General features: G+C 45.2%; 1 protein-coding gene across 1 annotated transcript; it reads left to right on the forward strand.

Moving 5' to 3' along the window:
* The first annotated feature begins 10191 nt into the window (after positions 1–10191).
* On the forward strand, positions 10192–22333 carry LOC114462239 (homeodomain-interacting protein kinase 3-like). Its single transcript, XM_028444931.1, has 7 exons — positions 10192–10372; positions 20525–20716; positions 20857–21038; positions 21152–21389; positions 21483–21572; positions 21723–22117; positions 22309–22333. Exons 1-7 carry the CDS (start codon positions 10289–10291, stop codon positions 22331–22333), a joined length of 1206 nt encoding a protein of 401 aa, XP_028300732.1. The 5' UTR covers positions 10192–10288.
* Positions 22334–24219: the final 1886 nt, after the last annotated feature.

Genomic DNA, 24219 nt, shown 5'->3' on the forward strand with positions numbered 1-24219 from the left:
GGTGTGATATCTACTCTTTAAAACTATAGGTTATTTACATAACCCTGGTTCTCTGAGTAATAGAAGTGAGATGTCTCACTATGGCAGTGGTTCCCGTACAAGAAAGCGCTCAATTTTCCCTTTCGCTGTTTCTGTTTTGTTGTCCTATAGCCTTTGTAATTTTTTTTGAGAATAGTTTGTTTTGTTTTTTTTAAGAACTGTTTTTAGGTATAGAGTTCACATCTGTATTATGAAATGGGAGAATTTGGCAAAATATCAGGGTTCAAAGTTAATTTACAAAAAAGTGAAATCATGCCACTTAATACTACTGCCAAATTGATTAATTTTGACCTTTTTTCCCTGAAAGCTAACACATGAAAATTTAAATATCTAGGAATCTGGATCACACATGATTTTAATGACTTTTTCAAAGCTAATTTCCTCCCATTATTGTGTCATTTAAAACAAGACTTGGAACGGTGGGGTCTGCTGCCTTTATCATTAGGAGGTAGAATCAATGTAATTAAAATGAATGTGCTGCCTACATTTTTGTATGTTTTTCAGAGCATTCCTCTGTTCCTGTCAAGATCTTTTTTCACATCAATTGATAAACTAATATCGGAGTTCATTTGGAATAAGAAAACACCTAGAATACATAAAAATATGTTACAACGCCATTGTCAAAATGGTGGATTTTCCCACAATAACTTTCAATATTACTACTGGGCTGCCAACATATGAAATATACTCTACTGGAAAGGATCCCAAATCTCTGATTCAACCCCTAAATGGCTTCAATTGGAACATTTGTCCTGTCATTCTACCTCTTTAGATGCATTGCTTAATACAGATCTTTCTTTACTTAAACGTATATCTGAATATTCTTCAAATCCAATAATTAAACACACTTTCAAGATATGGACGCAATTTCTAAGAGTTTTTTCATTAAAAGATATTTCAATCCACGCCCCAATAACAAAAAACCATGTTTTGGTCCTGCCCAAAACTGGATGGGTTTTGGAAACTGATATTTTCAACATTTACAGATGTCATAAAAACGTCATTAAAACCCACACCCATAGCGGCAATATTTGGGGTCATACCACCTGACTTGCATCTCAGTCGTCGGGCCAAAACTATGGTTGCTTTTGGTTCTCTTTTGGCACGCTGACTGATAATGTTTAAATGGAAGGACAAACATCCTCCGAGTTTCAATCATGGATGAATGATATTGTTCATTTCTTGAAATATGAGTAAATACGATACACCACAAGGGGCAGTGGCCAGAAATTTTATACTAGCTGGCAACCTTTTCTCACTTACATAAAGAAAATGGAAGCGAAGGATACTGTAAATTAGAGCTGATGATCCCACCACTTTTTGGGTAACTTATTAGGGGGCCAAGCCCGTGGGGCCTAGGACCAGCGGTGCTAGGAACCCTATTGTAATCGTAAGGATTTTTATTATTATATTTATTATGTTTCCTTGGGTAAAAGTAGTGCTGCAGGCTAAACCGTGCTAGGTAGGGCGGTGCCCTTTGGTGGTTGGGTCCAAAACCCCCAGGGGACCTTGGACGCAAAAATTCACATATATCCGCCAGCAGGTGGCGCTCTAACAAAGGTCAAAGCGTTTTGGCCAATAATTCCCACACCGTTTGTTGCAAATTTAAAACCTTCATATCCACAGATTCCTTAAATAGCACTGAATCACCTGGGCTAGGCCACGCCCATTTCCGCCTAAACTTTTCTCGGCGCAAAAACTGAAAAACCTACTTTTTTGAACTCCTCCTTGGGGTTTTGTCCAATCAGCGTGAAACTTGGCACGTAGAGTCTTCAGTTGGACGTAATCTCCAGTTAACTCTATGAGTTTGTTCGGGTAACGTTTTCTAGCTGGCTATAAAAATGCAAACTGGCGCATATCTCAGTCAAAATAAATGCTAACAACACCAAATCTGAGTTCCTTAGTTGGCATGTGACTGTGAGGGTATGCGCCAAATTTGAATGATGTAGACCACTAGGGGGCGCTACAAATAACGAATATTTATATCTCCTAATTGGCACGACCAATTGTTACCAAATTTGGAGGGGATGATCTTGGGTCCTTCCTGAGGCGATATCTCAAAGTTATTCACGATTGGTCAAAGTGGGCGTGGCTAATGACATAATAACACATAAATAAACAAACATTTATTTCTGCTGAATTATTATGTTGAGGGCAGTGAATTTTACAGGGTTGATATAGACGACTACACAGACCACCCATACCAATTATAGCGTCACTAGGTGGCGCTATAATTGCAAAAACATTTTGGCCTTTAACTTTCACAATTTAATTTACATCTTTAAAACATTTATATCCACATGTTCCCTACATAGAGTCGCATCTTCTGACATAGGCCACGCCCACTCCCACAGCACATTGCTCTTTGTAAGTCACGACATATCAAAAACCTAGTTTTTCAAATTCCTCCTTGGGGTTTTGTTTCATCCCCATGAAACTTGGCACGTAGAGTCTTCAGTTGGACCTGATCTAAAGTTGATAAAATCATTTTTTTGGCTCAAAATATGCGCGAATAATTACTGAGTAAAATTTTCTAGCTAGCTATAAAAATATGCAAAGCTATAAAAACTGTTGCATATCTCGGTCAAAATAAATGCTAACAACACCAAATCTGAGATCCTTGGTTGTCATGTGACTGCAAGGGTACAAGCAAAATTTTAATAAGTTATGCCACTAGGGGGCGCTGCAAATATGGGAAATGTATATATCATAAATGGCAAGACCAATTTTTACCAAATTAGGTGGGTATGACCTTGGGACGCTCCTGGGGCCGTATCTCAAAGTGAATCGCAATTGGTCAAAGTGGGCGTGGCTTATTACCAGTGCTGGGAACGTTACTTTAAAAAAGTAATTAGTTATAGTTACTCACTACTTGTTCCAAAAAGTACCTGCGTTAGTAACTGAATTACTCTGTAATAAAAGTAACTCATTACCAAGGAAAGTAACTATTTGCATTACTGTTAAAAAAAAAAAAAAAAGTTGCTATACGTCAAATAATTCAGATTTTTTAGATGCATGTGTCGTGAGGTGCTTCATAAATTTTGAGTTGCTTACAACGGATGTTGACAAAGTCTTCACTCCTGGATATAAAGAACACTTCACATGCACGTTCTTGCCTTTGACCACAATTAATTTAAAGTAGTGTTTGTATCGTCACCTTAAAAATGACAACTTTTCATCAGACTGCTCCACGCTCGCCATCTCTGCTGCTTCATCCAATCTGCAGTGTGTGTGTGTGTGTGTGTGTGTGTGTGTGTGTGTGTGTGTGTGTGTGTGTGTGTGTGTGTGTGTGTGTGTGTGTGTGTGTGTGTGTGTGTGTGTGTGTGTGTGTGTGTGTGTGTGTGTGTGTGTGTGTGTGTGTGTGTGTGTGTGTGTGTGTGTGTGTGTGCGTGCGTGCGTGCGTGCGTGCGTGCGTGCGTGCGTGCGTGCGTGCGTGCGTGCGTGCGTGCGTGCGTGCGTGTCTCGCAAGTGTTGGCATGTCGCCTTAGCCAATCATAATCGCTCACCTTGTTTTTAACCCACCTGCTCACTACATTGAGTAAGAAGCCAGGGATGCTTTCGGATCACAGTTCATTTAATCAATACATGTAACGCACCGCATTTAACGTTAAGTAACGATAACAGCGTTGTAACGGCATAAAAAGTAATTAGTTAGATTACCCCGTTTCTGAAAAACAAACGCTGTTACCTAACGCCGTTATTTTAAACGCCGTTATTCCAAACACTGCTTATTACTACATAACATATAAATAAACAAACCTTTATTTCAGCTGAAGTATTATGTTGAGGGCTGTGAAATTTACAGGGTAACTATAGAAGAGCACACAGATCACCCATACCACAAAGTGTACCACGAGGTGGCGCTATAATAGGTGCAAATTTTATTTTTTATTTATTTATTCAGTTCATTTCCGACATGGTTGCATTCACAGAAATTCATTTGACATTCAGAGCAAAATCACATCATTGTTTTTTTTTTTTTTTTTTTTTTTTTTTTTTGTCCTTTTTCATGCCGGAAAGGGCGACGGAAAAAAGCATTATGCTTATCTAGATCCGTCCCCTAATTTGAACACAGATAATTTTACATCCAACCTCGTTTCTTCCCCTTTTTTTTTTTTTTTTTTTTTTTTTTTTTTGTGATGTGTTCTCGTCTGCAGTCATTGTTCCTGTTGTTACTCCTCATCACAGTCTTTTTCCCCCGTATTTCCACGAGCTTTCTTTTCCAGTCGTTGTTTACGTTCCTCCAACTCTCCAAACGTGAAGTTCTTCTTCTCTCTGAGAACCTTCATATCCTCTGAGAGTCGCCTCAGCTTACGATCCATCCGGAAGGCACATGCACAGACACATACCCCCATCATTAGCAGGCCAAAGATCATGACTCCTAGCAGATAGATGTCCTCCACATCTTCCACTTTCAGCTGGGAGAGACAGAGCATCTGGCTTCTCCCTCGTGCGTCCACGACATATCCACTTGGGTATGTGTCCTTTGGACACGGTATTTCGTGCTGAAGCAATTGCCTCGTTGAGAAGATTTTGTCAATGGCGCTCAATGACCAGTTGATGAGTTCCATGTCGTTGCTGTAGAGTTCAATGGAGAGTTGACTTGAGATCTGTATGTGTGTAAAAATGTCCTCCTCGTTTTGTCCTTAAATTGCTTCAGATTATCTGACTGTTGTGTCTCTTTGTCAAGGCTGTTCCAGAGGTTCATGGCTCTATACACAGTACTATGTTTGCCAACGTTTGATATGACCCTGTTTGGTCTAAACACATTATTATGTCTGAATTCATAGGGATTTTGATTGTATGTGAAACGTTTTTGGATTTGATGTGGTAATTTTTTTGATGAAGCCCTAAATGCATGTATTTGTGTGTTATAGTGTATTATTTCTTGCAGTTTTAGGTATTTTGACTTCTCAAATAAATCGTTTGTGTGTGTGTTGTGTGGTACTTTATGTAAAATTCTTATAGCTTTTTTTTGTTGTTTAAATAGTGGTTCAAGATACGTTTTGTAGTTATTACCCCATATTTCGGAGTAGTAATTTAAGTGCGACGCTATGAGTGAAGAATATATTGTTTTAAGTGATTTGGTATGTAGGATTTGTTGAAGCTTCCATAGGATGTAACTGCTTTTGGCCACTTTGTTTTTAACTATTTGTATATGTTTTTTCCAGGTCAGCTTGTCGTCCATCCACACTCCAAGTACCCTATATTCTTTTACTTGTTCTATTATTTCCTTGTTTAGTTTCAGTCTTATATCTCCTGTTTTTTTTCTCTTTCCAAAGTTAATGAATTTTGTTTTACTGACGTTTAGGGCTAATTTGTTTACATCTAACCAAGTTTGAATTTTTAATAGTTCTTCATTTGTTGACTCTATTAAAGTGTTAACGTCTTTGCCTGAGCATAGAATGGTTGTGTCATCTGCAAACAATGTTAGTTTTAGGCAATTGGTGACTTTGAAAATGTCGTTTATGTATAGAATGAACAGTTTTGGCCCCAAAATTGAACCCTGAGGAACACCACACTGTATGGTTTGGCATTTTGATATGTGTTCTTCAAAGTCAACATATTGTCTTCTATTTGTCATATAGCTTTTAATCCATTTTAAGGCGTTACGCTTTATTCCGTAATTTTGAAGTTTTTCTTCTAGAATATCATGATTAATTGTGTCAAAGGCTTTTTTTAGGTCCAGAAAAATTCCAAATACAAATAGTTTTTTTTCTAATGCTTCTCTTATGTTCTCCGTGATGTCAATTATAGCCATTGCTGTTGAACGTCCTTTTCTAAATCCATATTGTCCTTCATGTAGTATATTATTGTCTTCTATAAATTTGTCGAGTCTGTTCATGAACAGTTTTTCCAGAATTTTTGACAGTTGTGATAATATTGATATAGGTCGATAATTAGTGAAATTACATTTTTCTCCACCCTTGTAAATCGGTCTGATTTTTGCAATTTTCATCTTTTCTGGGAAAACCCCATTCTTGAATGATAGATTACTTATATATGTTAGTGGCGGGGTTATTTCAGCTGTTATGGTTTTTATTAGACTCATAGTTAGATTATTAACGTCTCTGGATTTTTTTGAGGTACAGGTAGTGATTATTCTCTCCACCTCTGCTTCTGTTACTTCTTCGAGTACAAGATACTTATCAACGTCTTTCTTCTCATTGTCAAAATGGTTCCATTTAAGTGTTGGGTGTTTATTTATCTCTTTCTCTATGTCTTTTCCAGTATTTATGAAAAAACTGTTGAGTTCTTGTGCTATTATGTTTTTATTGTGTTCTTTTACATTGTTTATTATAAAATGGTCTGCATTTTTTTCTTTGCATTTACGCATGGTTATGTTATTTATTATTTCCCACAATTTTTTGTTTTTGTTTTTATTCTCTTTTAATTGTTTTTCATAATATTCCCTTTTTTTTTCTCTAAGTAAATTATTAACTTTGTTTCTGTATTTTTTATAATGTATTTCTGCTTTTAATGTTTTTTCTGTTATATATTTTTTATATAGTATGTTTTTCTTTTTGCATACGGACCAAAATGCATTTTGGTCTGTAACTTTCACACTTTAAATCACATCTTCCAAAACTTCATATCCACCTGTTCACAGCAAATGGCACGTTGGCCTGTGTCCTGACGCTCACCACGAGCCTGTCATCATTCGTGACGTACTTTCAGGGGCTCCGTAAAACCTGGGGTCCGAGTCGCAAGGGAAGGCCTGGCCCCCTTTCATAACTGCTTGCAGTTCTCATTATTATTATTATTATTATTATTATTATTATTATTATTATTATCTTGTTATATTATTTTATTAAGTTTTGCACATGTTAGTCTAACTACTGTTTATATTTATGTTTAGATTTTTTCTAGTTGATTGTTATTATTTAATGTCAAGACAGTTTTTGTGACTTTTAAAGAAGTTGAGTGTAAAATGTCCACTTTTCTGTGTTCTGATGCTTCAGCTGCAGCAGGTAAAAAAGACTCAATGAGAAACAGGGTTTTTATACTGTAGATAGGGACTTTAGACTTGAAAGTGGCTTGTGTATAAAAAATCTACACGTGAAAAAATTTTAATGTCACAAATGACAAGAAAAAATGTATAGACGTGTTTACACATAAAATTATAGCTGCAAACTTGTAATCCAACATTTATTCACATGTTTTTTTTAATTACTTGCACAAATGATTGTTTACCGTAATTAAAAAACATGTGAATAAATGTTGGATTACAAGTTTGAAGCTGTCATTTTATGTGTAAATATCAGTCTCTAAATGTTTTTCCATCATTTGTGTAAATTTATTTCACATGTGAGAATTTTTTATACACAAGCTCAAATCACATTCTACAAGCTCTCACATTTTGCAACATATCTACCTTTATATATTGCTTCTATACAACAGTATTGAAAGCACATTTTGTGAAACATTTCCTAACTGACAGTTGATTAATGTCTATATCAGCACTCATTGAATGTCTCTTGTCCTGTCAAATTACTATTTTTTTTCTTCTTTCTTTTTTCTTTTTTTTTTTCACCTTGTCTGCACATGCTGTTGAAGGTTAACACTACAAGAAGTGCAATCTTTTAGCAGCAATGCATATTTTATTATTGCAATTAAATAAATGAATTTATTTCATTGCATAATTGTGACCATCACCAGCCCTCCCTAGGGAAGGGTAAATACTTTATTAAAGGGAGGATGTAAAAAAGAGAGGGCAGTGTTACACCAGGGTGAGGGGGGTGGGGGGGGGGAGTTAACAGGGAGGAGGGATACAAGATAGGAAAACGAATGGGTGGGGAATAGTCAATAAGTTTCAAGTGATGCAATGTGAAATTGTGGCTGTGTATATTGTGCTTATTGTTGTGTTATCAAGCCAGTCTGGTGACCAGTGTGCGGCTTAGGAATAATGGTGGTGGCTGTGAGCAGAGGAGGAAGTGAGTGGAAGTTACATAAAACAGGTATTTGGGAACGTGTCTATGGTTGAGCCCAGTATGAGTGTTATCCCACAGCCCGAGGCCAGTGCGTCCATGACAAATGTAATTCCAAGAACCGCTACTGCAAAACCCATGAGCCGCCCCCGGGCCCGAAGAAGCAGTCGGTCCAGCAGAAAGAGCGGGAAATCTAGGGCCCCCGGCGACCACCCCACGACCAAGCAGCCCCCCGAACGCCCCCAAGATCCCAAGCCGAGAGGCAGCCATTGCCCCCCCCATACACACCCGAGAAGGCCCCAAGGAGCCAAGGACCCAGCGCACCACGCCACCGATCCCAACCCCCAGGCCCCCCAGCCCCCCACAACCACCCACACCCCCGCGCCCAGCCCCCCGAGGGGATGGCCCAGAGAACTCCCCGCCCGAGACCCCAGCGGAGGAGCCGAAGCCCACGCCCAGCAGACGACCAGAGCGACGCCGAACGGGCAGCCGGCGGGCACCCGCCGGCGAGCCCAGAGCCAGCAGGGACCCGACCCCATGCCAGGAGGACCCGGAATGGATGCAGCACCAGGAGCAGCCCGCCCAGGGCGGACGACCACACCCCAAGCCGCATAAGGCACCAGGGGGCCGCCGGGAGTCCCACCGCCGGCCCCCAGGCACCCCAACCTAGCCCCCCCCCGGCGCCCCAGATCGCCCTTTGCTGATGCCGCCTGCGCCACGAGCTTCAGTTCTTTAAAGCCAGGGCCCCCTCCAGAGGCCAAGCTAGACCGCCCCGCCGGGATGTGGCCCCCTATTCTGGCCCCGACACCCTGCCTCACGGGGGATTGCCCAAGCAGGGGCCGCACCAGAAGGTATGCAAGGGGGTCCACCCGCCCCGGAGGACCCCCGCCAGGACCGGCCTGGCCAGCCAGCCAAGCACCCCGGGCCCCAGGAGCACCCCCCGGCACCAGGACCCCCCAAGGGCAAGCCCCCCGGGACGCGCCCCCCACCCCGGCCCAGGACCCGGCCACAGCCCAGCAGGACCGCACAGCCCCAGAAGGCACAAGGCCAGCAGCCCAGGGCTCCCCGCCCCCCGGACAGCACAAGCCACGGGGCAGCGCCCCCCCGCCGGCCCGCGAGCAACCGGCGACCCCCACCGCGGGGACGGAGGCACCCCAACGGCACACATCCAGCGCGGGACAGCAGCCCCCAGCCAAAGATGCCCCGGACCCACCCACCAGTCCGCAGATGGCAGGACATACCCACCAGGCGGCCGAAAGCAACCTCAACCACCGGAACAGCTAGCGCCGCCCCCCCCAGTAAACAGCATCATCCCGAGGCGCCAAACAACCCTGCCCCAACCCCGGTGAGGACACCAGCACCCCCCCAGCTCACCCACCCCCCAAACCGGCGAGGCAGGCCGCCCCGGGCCCGCACACCGCGGGGCCCGCCCCCAAGGCCACCAGGAGACGAAACAAGCACCAAGCCACACCCAAGGGGGAGAGGCACCCCCGCGCCCCACCAGGCCGACACCGCCCGGAAAGACCCCGGCAAAGCCCCCCCGAGACCCACCGCCACGCCCGACCGCACCATCCTGATGTACTTTTACTCTATGCAGTGGCCCAGCCACCAACAGAGGGGCCAGGCCCCCACCGGAGAGGCCCAAATATGTGTACCAACCCACCACCCTGTTATGGTGCCTCTCCATTCCCCTGTGTGAATGTGTGTGTTTGGTGAATGTATGGGGTGTAATTAAAAGAAGGGGGATGGAGGGGAGCGGTGCAATGGAGGAGGAGGAGGAGGGGGGAGGACGAGACAGGGGGACGGGGAGCAAGGGGAAGGAGCGGCAGGGGAGCACGCAGGGCCCCAGCCCCAGAGACCAACCAGATGCGCATGCAAGGGGCAACAGCGCCAAATCAAACAGCCCCGGGACCTCGTGAACACCCAGAAGGAATGCACACCCGTGCTGAGGCAACAAGGCACCCCGGCAACCCACCCCAGCCATCCTGGCCAAGACCACCCCAGAGGCCCAAGGCGGCCCAGGCCTACAGTTGGGCTAGTGCGTTAGTAAAGAGTGGTGCTGGCAGTCGCTTGCAGGCTAGATCATCAGGCTTTTAAAAATTTACTAATTGTTGTATAAGTGTCATTAAGGCCCTTCCTCACAATACAATTATGTGGTCACCTTTGTTCACTACAGACACATACACAGACTGAACTACTCAATACTGACCCTCTGTTCTTTTCTTTCCACACTCACAGCAGCTGAACTTCCGGTTCTCTGCAGCAGCACTGCAGATTACTCCATCCTGGAGTGTATTGGTTATGGCAACTTTGGGCAGGTGATGAAGTGCCAGAACCTTAAGAACAACGAGACGGTGGCTGTGAAAATCATCAAGGACGGCTTTGAAGACCATCTTGAGAATGAGGTACCTGTTTGCACCTTCTAACATTTGATGGCTCAGGTTTTGCTATTTCTAAATTCTATGAACAATATTTTTGTTATCAATGTGTAATTACTTCAACATGGTAATGTGCTTTTCAAAGGAGACGCGAGAGGTAAGGAGACGCGAGATGTTCTGAGAGTCACGTGACAGTCTGTGAAAATTCAACATGGCGGCTAGCTGCCTTGACTAGCATACCAACTTTGTTTATTTGTAAATATTAACACTTCTTACCGTTAAATCCACGCCACAAACGAGAGCCGACCACGCGCCCTCTCACCAGCCAGAGTGGAGGACCTCGAAGACTTCATCGACCGATATTACGCCGAGTACGTAATGGAATCCGGACCGAAAGCCGCGAGCACATCAGGTAAGTCCGCTAAACGCCGAAAAAATGAATCGACATCAACAGACACGTCAGATCTGGAGGCAGAATCCCACACCGAGGTCCTAAAATCCATCAATAAGAGGCTGGGTGTGGTCGACTTGCTGCACCAAGATTTTCAGGAAATGAAAACCAGCCTGGAATTTGCATACCAACAAATTCAGGACTTACAGAAAGTCAATCAAGATATCCATTTGGCTTTATCTGCGGTGACCACGGAGGTAAAAGAGCTGAAAAATGAAAACAGGCTTCTTAAAGAGACAGTCCTGGATATCCAATCTCGCAGTATGCGAGACAACGTAATATTCTCAGGTATTCCAGAAACCCCCAACGACGACCCAGAGGCTCTGCTGAAAAACTTCATGTCGTCTGCGCTTAAAATCCCAGCAGAAACCGTGAAAAACATCACCTTTCACCGTGTCCATCGTCTCGGTCCACGCAGAGGTAATCACCCACGCCCTATCATTGCCAAATTTGAACACTTTCAACAGAAAATCCAGGTTAAAAGTAAAGGTAGGGAACTTAAAGGTACGCAATTCGGCATGAATGATCAATTCCCTCGAGAAATAAATGAACGCCGAAAAACCTTATATCCTATCTTCAAAGAAAACCGACAGAGAGGCCGTAATTCCAAACTGGTCGTAGACAAGCTTTACATAGATGGCCAACTATTTAGGGATTCTAACATCACCCCCTGGCTCTACTAAGAAAAATAAAATAAAACATGTAAAGAAAAAAAAAGAAAAAAAAAAAAAAAAAAAAACACACAGATGATTTATGAGTTAATATTGAAAGGATAATTATCCACTCATGGTGTAGTTCAGGTAGCACTATTTAAAAGGTAAAATGTGTATGTGTGTGTGTGTGTATATATATGTACTCTATGTGTATGTATATCTATATATATGTATGTTAACAAAACTTAAAAAAAAAAAAAAAAAAGAAATATAAACAATAATAATTAAATATGTATGTATGTGTGTATATATATATATAAAATAATTGAAATAATTCAAAAGATAAATAAAATAAAATAATGGATATGTGTATATATACTAAATGTGTGTGTATGTATGTATGTGTATGTTTGCTCAGATGTTGGTAAACACGTATAGGCTCGTACAGTTTCACATGACACTCTCTACCCCCATGTCACCTCTTTCTTCTCCAACCCCTAACCTTTTTTTTTCTTTCACATCCACTCAATACCCCCCCCTTCCTACACTTTATATAATTACCCGTTGCGTGTTTTATTCTTTTGGTACTGGTTGTTGTTGTTGTATGTTTGTGCTTCTCACTAACCTTCTCAACCCAGCCCCTTACCTTGTGGTGGTATCGCATGATAAGCATTTCTTCTCCTTCTTTCTTGCATTGAAGTCTATCACGACACAGCTGTGCACAAATGCTCTCAGACTCTTGGTTATGCTCACATTCGTAAGGACTAAACCGCACTCCTTTCCATGTCTCAGTTTACAGTAACATCTTGGAATGTGCGTGGCATTCGCTCGCCGGCTAAAAAGATCAAGATATTTGATTATGTATCAAGATTAAATGCAGACATTGTTTTCTTTCAAGAAACTCACTTACTTCAATCAGAAGAAAAATCTCTGACAGACTTAAATTTTAACAAAATATATAACTCGTGTTTCAATTCCAGGCAAAGAGGAGTCTCGGTTCTTTTCAACAAAAGGTTGCTCTTTAACATAATCAACTCCACCATAGACCCAGAGGGTAGATATATTATTATCAAAGTGGTAATCTATAATAAATGTTTCACAATTCTAAACCTCTACGCCCCCAATAACGACGACCCTGAATTCTTCCATAGAGTTTTTTCGGAGCTATCGGACCTATCTGCAGATTCATCTGTAATCATCGGAGGTGACTTCAATCTGACACTCAACACATCATTAGACAGATCCAGTAAGTGCCCAAATACAAAACCGTCTCGATCTACTAAAGTATTAATGAATTACATGGATGATCTTGGAATAGGTGACGTATGGAGACTGAACAATCCAACTAAAAAAGAATACACCTTCTTCTCCCCTGTGCATAAATCCTTCTCCCGAATCGACTTTTTTCTCTCAAATAAATCCATTGCACATAAGATTTCCTCTAAAATACATCCTATAATCATTAGCGATCATGCCCCGATATCCCTCACCCTGAAGTGTGACCCTAATCAGAAATTATCCTCTCTGTGGCGCTTTAATACTTCCTTACTTAATGACAGTGAATTTGGTAAAATGATAAGAAAAGAATGGGAGGACTTTCTATTAACAAACGATTCTCTGGAAGTGTCACCGTCCTTACTCTGGGAAACCGGCAAGTCTGTCATCAGAGGGAAGATTATATCATACTCTTCTTATAAGAAAAAACAGGAACAGATAGCAGAAAAAACGATCGAAGAAAAAATTAAGAAACTTACGGAAGAATACGCAGCTAACCCGTCTGAACTTTTATGGAAAAAACTCCAAAATACAAAACTTAATCTGGACATAATTTTATCTAAGAAAACGGATTTTATTTTACAACAACTACGGTACAAAAACTTTGACTACAATAATAAATCAGGCAAATATTTAGCAAATCAGCTTAAACACAACAAAGAAAACTATTTCATAGCGGCAATTTCTGATAATTCAGGTCAAACTTTAAACTTACCTCAGGACATTAATAAGGTTTTTCATGATTACTATCAAAACCTATACTCATCAAACTTAAACCCTGACCCTGAAGATATGAAAACCTTCCTCAATAACTTAAACCTACCACAGCTCACCATAGAGCAGAAAACCACCTTAGACTCACCATTAACCTTACAAGAACTACAAAATGCTTTGGATAGCATGTCAACAGGCAAAGCACCAGGTCCAGATGGGTTCCCTGCTGAATTCCTAAAACACTTCTGGTCAATGCTGGCTCCGCTCTTTTTCAGAGTAGTAACAGAGATTAAAAATAAAGGTTATGTAGGAGGTCACATGAATACAGCAAACATTAAATTACTACTTAAACCAGACAAAAACCCCATGTTACCCTCAAGTTACCGTCCCATCTCACTTATTAACACAGACATAAAAATTATTTCCAAAGCACTCACTTCCAGGTTAGAGAAAGTCGTACAGTCAATTATATACCAAGACCAGACAGGATTTATTAAAAATAGACACTCCACAGACAATGTTAGAAGACTGTTTAATTTGATCAACATGGCACAGAACTCTAAAAAGAAAACAATAATCTTGTCACTAGACGCAGAAAAAGCATTCGATAGAGTCAACTGGTCGTTCCTCCTTGCTGTCCTTGACAGATTTGGCTTTGGAGATTCATTCATACAATGGATCTCCACCCTATACTCTAAACCTAAGGCCTCAGTAACCACAAACAAAATAACATCCCAAAGCTTCACACTGCAGAGGGGAACGAGACAAGGTTGCCCACTCTCACCTTTGCTTTTTGCAATATTTGTTGAACCTCTCGCATCAGCTGTTCGTCAGAACTCTGTTATTAGAGGGATCCACTCATCCATCTCAGAACACAAAATTAATCTTTATGCGGATGACATTTTACTCTATTTAGAAGAACCCCAATCTTCATTAGAAGAATTATTTAAACTAATAAACAGCTTCTCTAAACTATCAGACTATTCCATTAACTGGTCAAAATCATCAATCCTTCCTTTAACGAAAAATTCATGGAACCCAGCAATCCAAAACCCACAATACCCCTCCCCCACAAATATAATTAAATATCTAGGCTTAAATATATCACCAAACCTAAATGAATTAATTAAACTGAATCTAGACCCTCTGTTGGATAAAGTCACAGAAGACCTGCGGAGATGGAACAATCTCCCCATCTCACTCCTTGGCAGAATAGCCTCAGTTAAAATGAAAATCTTACCTAAAATAAACTATCTGTTCTCTATGATCCCACTGAAACCACCAACGCAATGGTTCAAAAGATTAGATTCTGCAATTACAAAATTCTATGCTAAGAATAAAAAACCCAAAATAAGCCTTTCAACTCTTCAAAAAAATAAAAGCGAGGGAGGGTTGGAAGCCCCTAATTTCACGCATTATTACCTAGCAAACCAAATTCTATATTTAACAGAATGGTTAAAACCAAAAGAATACCACAACACCTGGCTAGAAATAGAACAGCTAGACTGCAAACATATTAAACTCTCTGATCTCCCTTTTATCACTATGACCCTGAAACATCATAACTGCTTTAAAAACCCACTGATTGCCTCCACCCTGACTGCGTGGTGGAAAGCCCTGGACATAACAAATGTTCAATTAAAAACTAACATGCTGTCTCCAATCTGGCACAACCCTGACTTTAGAAACAAAAAAACACCACTCTATCTAAAAACATGGGAAGATAGCGAAATTATTCATCTCCAAGACCTCTTCGAAAATGATAAGCTCAGGACATATAACAATCTAACCCAAGCATTCGATATAAATAAAAGTAACTTTCTACAGTACTTACAAGTAACAGAGACAATAAAGAAAACTACTCCACTAGACTTAACTACTTTACAACCTCCAGAACTGGCTATATATATGAAAAAAATTTCAACAAAATCAAAAAAACTCTCAAAAATATACAGAGCGCTCTCGAACACTAACTGTAATTACTTACCAATCGCGAAGTGGGAGGCTGAACTCTCAATCACCCCGAGCACTGATTTCTGGACAGAAATTTGTTGTAATACTTTTAAGATGACAAAAAACACAAACCTTCAGCTAATTCAATACAAGGTCCTCCACAGATCCCACATTACCCAACAGAAAATGCATAAAATGGGCTTCTCAGCAACAGACATCTGCTCTCAGTGCACCCAGAATACAGCGGATTCCTATCTACATGCCTTATGGCTTTGCCCCCCAGTTCAACACTTTTGGATTCTAATCACTGAAAAACTGTCCTCCATTTTGGACTGCAGGATTCCTTTATCTCCAAATCTTTGTTTGATTGGAGACCTGACAATGCTTCAACTTCCAGCAAACCAATCACAATCAATCCTTGCGGCACTAGCCATAGCAAAAAAAACAATATTACTAAATTGGAAAGACAAAAAATCCTTAAACATAAACCAATGGCAAAATCTCCTCACAGAATTTATTTCCATGGAAAAGATGTCTGCTCTCAGAAAACAAAAAAAAACAATGTGCTTTGAGGAGCGTTGGACTCCTTTTTTAATTGCATTAAATCTAAATTTTTAAAAGCCTGATGATCTAGCCTGCAAGCGACTGCCAGCACCACTCTTTACTAATGCACTAGCCCAACTGTAGGCCTGGGCCGCCTTGGGCCTCTGGGGTGGTCTTGGCCGGGATGGCTGGGGTGGGTTGCCGGGGTGTCTTGTTGCCTCGGCACGGGTGTGCATTCCTTCTGGGTGTTCACGAGGTCCCGGGGCTGTTTGATTTGGCGCTGTTGCCCCTTGCATGCGCATCTGGTTGGTCTCTGGGGCTGGGGCCCTGCGTGCTCCCCTGCCGCTCCTTCCTCCTGCTCCCTGTCCCCCTGTCTCGTCCTCCCCCCCTCCTCCTCCTTTGCTCTTGCACCCGCCATCCTGTTGGGTTGGGTGTGGGGGGCTCCCGTTGGTCTGGGGCACTGGTGGGGGGGCTGTGGCTCCCGCCTGGGGGGCGGGCGGTGCCGTGCCGGGTGGGTTGGCTGGGGGGTGGTCTCGTTGGGGGGCCTGGGGTGGTGGGGTCCTTGGCTCCGGTCCGGGGGGATCCGGGGTGGGGGTAGCTTTGGGGGTGGCTGCTGCCCGGGGTCGGCGATTGCCTCCTGGGTCGCTGGGTGGCGGGGTGTGGCTGTGGGTTGCTCCGTCGGCCCTTGCGGGTCCTCGGCTTGGCTCCCTAGGGCGCGCCCTTGCCAGGGATGTCGCTTGCGCGACGAGCCAGGCGGGGCCCCCTCCGGGGCTTTTGTTTGGCCGCAATGGTTGGGGTGTGGCCGTTACGGCTAGGGGTGTGGGGTGGGGGGTGCTATGGGGCCTCCCCGGGGGTCGTGTTGGGTGGGTGTGCGGGGGCGCGGCGCGTGGCTCTTGGCCTGGTGGATCCACGTCGGGATTGGCTGGTCTGCTGGCTGGGTGCACCGGGCGCCGTGGGCGCCATTCCGGGGCGGGGGCGTCCCGGGGGTGGATCCGTGGTCTGGGTGTCCGGGGGCGTGCTCTCCTGTCATCTGCCCGGGGACCGGCCGCGGCGCGTGGCGGCGCTGCGCAGCCTTGGGCGGGGCGGGGCTGGTGGCCTGGGGCCCGCTGTCGTCCGGGGTGTGCTGGCGTCAGGGGGGTGTCTCGTGCCGGTGCGTGGGTCGTCGGGGATCGCCTCCGTGGGGGGGGGGGGCTCTACTGGCGCCGTTGGTGTGGGATGGCGGTACCGGGCTGGGGGTGCTTCGGTACTCGGGCTTGCCGGTCCGTGGCTGGCGGGGTGGCCCTGCTTGGCGGTAGATGGTGTCCTCTTTTGTCGGGGGGGCCGGGGCCGCCTCCCGGTGGAGAGTGTTATATCGTGGCGCCGGGTGGGCCTGTGCTGGCCCTGGTGCGGGCACGGGCCTCCCCCCTGCTCGGCCGCCCTCCTTGGCGGCGGGGGGGCGTCGCTCTGGGCCGGCGTGCGGCGGGGGTCGCCCCCTGGAGCACCGGGGGATGGGGTTGGTGCCTGGCTGCGCCAGGGGGTGGGGGGTGCCGCCGTGCTCCGCGGGGCCGTCGCGGTCTGGGGGGGTGCCGTGGGGGGGGTCTCCGGCTTTGCTGCTCCGGGGCCCGCAGTGCCGCTTGCCCGTCTGCACCATCTACCCTCTCGCGTGGCCCGCCATGCGGACGGGCCCGGCTCGCACCAGACACGCCTCCTACATGTACACTTCACCTCACTCCCAGCTGGTCTGGCTCACTCACATAATGCACCACACACCCATACCCAACCCTTGGGGGGCTGGATGGTGGGACTGGGGGTGGAGGGGGCCGCCACCTGTGTCACTATGTAGTGGCGTGGGGGCGGCACTCCCACCTCTAGTTACCATACTAATCCCTCCAATTTTAATCGCACTTCAACATGCCACCCCCCGGAGGGTGTACTCACCTACACCCTCCGGCCTATTACACCACATACACATATATCCACAGAGGCAGGATGGGGAGCACCGCTCCCCTCCTTCCCCCTTCTTTTAATTACACCCCATACATTCACTAAACACACATTCACACAGGGGATAGGGAAGTGCCTCTCCATTGGGGAATGGAGAGGCACCATAACAGGGAGGTGGGTTGGTTCACATATTTGGGCCTCTCCGGTGGGGGCCTGGCTCCTCTGTTGGTGGCTGGGCCACTGCTTAGAGTAAAAATACATCAGGATGGTGCGGTCGGGCGTGGCGGTGGGTCTCGGGGGGGCTTTGCTGGGGTCTCTCCTTGCGGGGTCTTTCCGGGCGGTGTCGGCCTGGTGGGGCGCGGGGGTGCTTCCTCCCCTTGGGTGTGGCTGGGTGCTTGTTTCGTCTCCTGGTGGCCTTGGGGGCGGGCCCCGCGGTGCGCGGGCCCGGGGCGGCCTGCCTCGCCGGTTTGGGGGGTGGGTGTGCTGGGGGTGTGCTGGTGTCCTCGCCGGGGTTGGGGCGGGGTTGGGGCGGGGTTGCTTGGCGCCTCGGGGTGATGCTGTTTACTGGGGAGCGGCGCTAGCTGTTCCGGTGGTGGAGGTTGCTGTCGGCCGCCTGGTGGGTCTATCCTGCCGTTTGCGGACTGGTGGGTGGGTCCGGGGCATCTTTGGCTGGGGGCTGCTGTCCCGCACTTGATGTGTGCCATTGGGGTGCCTCCGTCCCCGCGGTGGGGATCGCCGGTTGCTCGCGGGCCGGCGGGGGGCGCTGCTCCGTGGCTGGCGCTGTCCGGGGGGCGGCGGGCCCTGGGCTGCTGGCCGTGGGCTGTCCGGGGCTGTGCGGTCCTGCTGGACCGTGGCCGGGTCCCGGGCGGGGGTGGGGGATGCGTCCCGGGGGGCTTGGCCCGGGGGCTTGCCCTTGGGGGGTCCTGGTCCCGGGGGGTGCTCCTGGGGCCCGGGGTGCTTGGCCTGCTGGCCGGGCCGGTCCTGGCGGGGGTCTTTCGGGGCGGGTGGCGCGTGCCGCGCCCTTGCGTACCTACTGGTACGGCCCCTGCTTGGGCAGTGCCCCGTGAGGTAGGGTGTCGGGGGCCGGAATAGGGGGCCACATCCCGGCGGGGCGGTCTGGCTTGGCCCTTGGAGGGGGCCCTGGCTTTAAAAAAAAAAAAAAAAACTGAAGCTCGTGGCGCGGGCGGCATCAGTGAAGGGTGATCTGGGGCGCCGTGGGGGGCTAGGTTGGGGTGCCTGGGGGCCGGCGGGGAGACTCCCAGCGGCCCCCTGGTGCCTTATGCGGCTTGGGGTGTGGTCGTCCTTCCTGGGCGGGCTGCTCCTGGTGCTGCATCCGTTCCGGGTCCTTCTGGCCTGGGGTCGGGCCCCTGCTGGCTCTGGGCTCGCCGGCGGGTGCCCACTGGCTGCCTGTTCGGCGCGGTTCTGGTCGTCTGCTGGGCGTGGGCTTCGGCTCCTCCGCTGGGGCCTTGGGCAGGGAGTTCTCTGGGCCCTCCCCTCGGGGGGTTGGGCGCGGGGGTGGGGTGGGGGGGTGGGGGGGTCGATGGGGTGGGGGGTCTGGGGGTTGGGGGTGGGATCGGTGGCGTGGTGCGCTGGGTCCTTGGCTCCTTGGGGCTTTCTCGGTTGTGTATGGGGGGGCGATGGCTGCCTCTCGGCTTGGGATCTTGGGGGCGTTCGGGGGACTGCTTGGCCGTGGGGTGGTCGCCGGGGGCCCTTAGGCTGCCTGCTCTTGCTGCTGGCCTGACTGCTTCTTCGGGCCCGGGGGCGGCTCTTGGGTTTTGCAGTGGCGGTACTTGGAAATACATTTGTCATGGATGCACTGGCCTTGGGCTGTGGGATAACACTCATACTGGGCTCAACCTTAGACACGTTGTTCCCAAATACCTGTTTTATGGAATTTCCACTCACCTCTTCCTCTGTTCACAGCCACCACCATTATTCCTAAACCACACACTGGTCACCAAACTGGCTTGACAACACAACAATAAACACAATATACACAACCACAATTTCACATCGCATCACTTAAAACTATTCCCCACCCATTCCATATCCTATCTTGTATCCCTCTTCCCTGTTAACTTCCCCACCCCCCTCCAACCCCTCACCTTGGTGTAACACTGCCCTCTCTTTTTTACATCCTCCCTTTAATAAAGTATTTCTTACCCTTCCCTAGGGAGGGCTGGTGACGGTCACAATTATGCAATGAAATAAATAAATTTATTTAATTGCAATAATAAAATATGCATTGCTGTCAAAAGATTGCACTTCTTGTAGTGTTAACCTTCGACAGCATGTGCAGACAAAAAAAAAAAAAAGTAATGTGCTTTTCATAACTTTTGTACTATATTCCCAAAATTGCATTGAACTGAACAGATCTATTTTTAAAAAATCTGTATATTTGTAACAATATTCCATGTAGATATCATATCAATAAACGTGTAAATGTAAAGCTGATAGCCATTGTCCATTTACACTTGTTCATGTAGCTTTTGTACCTATTACTTTATATATTTATTAATATCAACAATGAAACCAAACTTTGTTCCCTTTTGCACTTTTGTGATATTCGCAAATTCACAAAATACAGATTTTCTAAGACCTGTTGGAATCAGCCAAAGTATTTAACATCTAATAGTCCCTTCTTTTTCTTTTTCTTCTTCTTCACAGATTTCAATGCTAAAGGTAATTAGTGTCCTTGATACTGACCGCACAAATTTGCTCACGTTTTACGAGCATTTTGTGTACATGGACTGCAATTGCCTGGCATTTGAACTTCTTGAGATCGACCTTCACACTCTGATGGAAAACCGAGAGTGGGAACCCCTGAGTGTGAATTATATCCATACAATTGCTGAGCAGGTATGGTTGGCAGGCAGAATTTTAGACTTACTGTAACACCTAAACGTAGAATGAAAGAAATCCTGTTTTAAAACCTGAGCTCATACAGCAAATGTACAACGTTTATTCTAAACCTGTGTCTTCTGATCTCGTTTCTGCAGCTATTGGTGGCTTTAGATGCCCTAAAAGGCCTTGGAATCATCCACACAGACATAAAACCTGACAATGTCATGGTGGTCAATAGGAATATCCAGGAACTGAAGGTGAAATTAATCGACTTTGGTGTGGCTGTTAAAACTTCCAGCATGGAGCCTTGCCTTGAAATTCAGCCTCTAGGATACAGGTAGGAGGATTTCTCCTCACATGGCTTAGCTGTGGTTAGGACAAACCTGTAATGCATTGTAATGATATGTTGGTCATAGATTCTCACTCTTATCTCGTATCCTTGCTTCTCAGGGCTCCTGAAGTCTCCATTGGCCTTCCTTTCAGTGAGGCCATTGATGTGTGGGCCCTTGGTTTTGTGCTTGTATTCCTCTACATTGGAGAAAACCTCTTCTCTGTGTTCTGTGAATACCAAATGATGAAGCGTGTTTCAGAACTTCTTGGTTTACCGAAGGACGACCAGCTTCAGGCCGGGGCTTACACCAGTTGCTTCTTTTGTGAGGCTGAGGAGGGCTCAAAATGGCGACTGATGGTAAAACTGAAGTTTTTTTTTTTTCTGGCAAACTCAAGTTCACCAAAGTTTATCTTTACAATGAACTTCATAACACTCATCTTGTTTCCCTAGACACCAGAAGAATATGAAGCTGGTAACAGCATCTCAACTAAGGAGGAACACCATTTCATTGAGTTCTCTTCTTTGGATGATCTGGTCAATGTAAGTTTTTCATAAATGTCAATAAATGTCACTGTCCTGATTAAATCTTGACTGTCAAGAAGTTATTGAGATATCTTGACCATAAACTACTTACCGATATGCCTGATGTGTGAGCTTATGTAATGACCAGTCTTTTGTATTGAAATGCAGGTTCATCCAGGAGAAGAAAGTGGTGAGGTTGAGGACAGAGAAGCCTTTGTGGACCTGCTGAAGCAGCTTCTCTGCTTGGATGGAAATGAAAGGATCTCTCCCTGTCAGGCTCAGTTCCACCCTTTCTTCAGCACATCCCACCTCAACCAGCAGGAGACCAGCAGACACCATCAACCCTCGTTACAGGCTAATGAGACCTCCTGCCATGCATCAGATGAAAAGTGTGTTCTAGATGATGCCTCTGCATCCAAGTCATCAGATAGTGACACACTGAATTTGGCCACTGCAGAAGCTGATAGTCTCCCTCCTCTGACTGACTTGGACTTGGTGTCTGCTCCCACTCCTCATTTAAATGATGACGTTCTGGATCAGTCTTCAGATGGAGTTACCGGCTGGTTTGGTTCTTTGAAGAAGAGGATTCAAAAACATTTCAAAAGAATCAAGACTTTCTTTTTCAAACGCTAAATGCTTGTTCTTGTAAATACATATATTCAATAGTTTGTTTTAGATCATTTTTTTGGATTTTCACAATGATTTTTTGAAACAAATAAACATGTAAATATGTATTCATTTGTTCTTGTTCCAGGTTCTTCTTCCGTGTTATAGTTTAAGAGCCGCTACATCTCATTTTATATAATAATTGACTTAAACTGGTGGTGATCAAAGAACAGGTGGAAAAACGCTAGAACCTTGATTGTTCTGATTGACTCAGATTTGACATTCAGCAGTTAGATTAAATCAAAAACAAAAACAGCCTTCCACCACCTAAAGAACATCTCCATCTCCTTAAAGGTGCCGTGCACGCCCTTAGAATAAGATCATATAATTGTTTTACAGTAAAAGTGTTCCTAAGGAATATCTCTCATTAACGTTGCATAAAGTATATCATGTTTGGTGCCACAATAAACAGGAAAATATGATCTCTGCTTTTGTCTAGTTTGGAAAGTTATAATCTAACTGGTTTCTGAGTTATATTCATATTTCTTGTTCCAAAGGATTTCTCATGCATTCATTCCTTATCACACTTGCATGATTGCCACAACCCACAGAACATCCCAAGCAATCTAATTGGCTCCCGAAAACACGTCGACCAATAGAATCGCTTAGACCGCGATTAAACCGAAGCACAAAATTCAAATTATTGGATTTTGGTGCTGGCCGCTAAGATACCCACTGCAGTGTTATGTACGTCTTCTTTAATCTTTTATTTTCTTTGTAACAAAGTGTTTTCTTTCATTAGACCTTTTAAACAAGCTTGCGCGTCCCAGAGATAAAACCTCCTGTTTCAACTGAAGATGCTGAACCAAGAACCAAGAACCAAGAACCACGCCTGAAGGAGCTGAACCAACAACCAAGAACCACGCCTGAAGGAGCTGAACACTGAACTACAAGAACAAAGCCTGCACACGCTGAACAAAGGCCAGACAGACCTAACACAGGTCAGAACCAGTGGAAACCTGCTGACTGAACGAGCTGTGAAACGTGCTAAACAAGGAACAGAACCGACCAGCCTAACACAGGCCAGAACCAGGTCCAGGAAAGGACCCTTTCGGACACACTCCAGCGGTCCAGAGCCACGCTTTGCTGCTTCAGACTCCTCTCACCAGACCACCACTCTGCCACCAGAGAAGGATCACTGACCACGGACCCATCAGAACCGAGGTCCTCTGGATCTCAAATTCTAATCTGGCCAAACATAATTGCAGCCACATTGAGCGACGTAAAAAAACAAAAGCTACAAAATAAAAGCAATGCACACTCATGAGGTAAAATAAAAAAAATTGTTTATTTTGTCATTTCTTATGAAACTTACGCGGGCCGGTCAGTCAGCCGCATGTGGCCCACTGGCCGTAAAATGCCCAGGTCTGTTCTATGTGCACACACCATTCTAGCAGCAGCAGCAACAACACAGTGTCACTTACAGTACCCAAACGGAGGCTGCTGCGTGCACATTAACAAACACAGGCTCTCAGTGACGTGCCGTGAGCACTAGGGTAGGGTAAGCAGGGCGTTCCAAATCGTGACCACCAATGTCAACACTAATGACAATTTCATATGTTTCTGCTGACAAGTGTTAATTCAATTCAATTCAACTTTATTTATATTGCATAATTTAAAGAACTAATCAAATGTAATGGTAAGTGCTTCTTTTGTTTAGCTAAGCAGACATTAAATTGCTGTTTTCATGGTACAAATCCCTTTTTGTGAGAGTTAGTAACAAGTTGTGCCAGCTCAGACATTTTTATATTGAATTTTATTATTATTATTATTATTATTATTATTATTATTATTATTAGAACCATATTTATATTTGACATAGTGAAAGTATAGAATAAAGTTGTATAAGATTTTAATTTGTAATTTTTTTTTAAAATTATTTATTTTTGTTTTATTTTATTTTATTTATTTATTTATTTTTTTTATCAATTACTAGACATTTCAGGCAACTCCATTTAAACTCCAAGCGAGCACACCTAAGGTCACGATCCCAATGTTG

This window comes from Gouania willdenowi, chromosome 4 (assembly GCF_900634775.1).
Source record: "Gouania willdenowi chromosome 4, fGouWil2.1, whole genome shotgun sequence".
NCBI lineage: Eukaryota > Metazoa > Chordata > Actinopteri > Blenniiformes > Gobiesocidae > Gouania > Gouania willdenowi.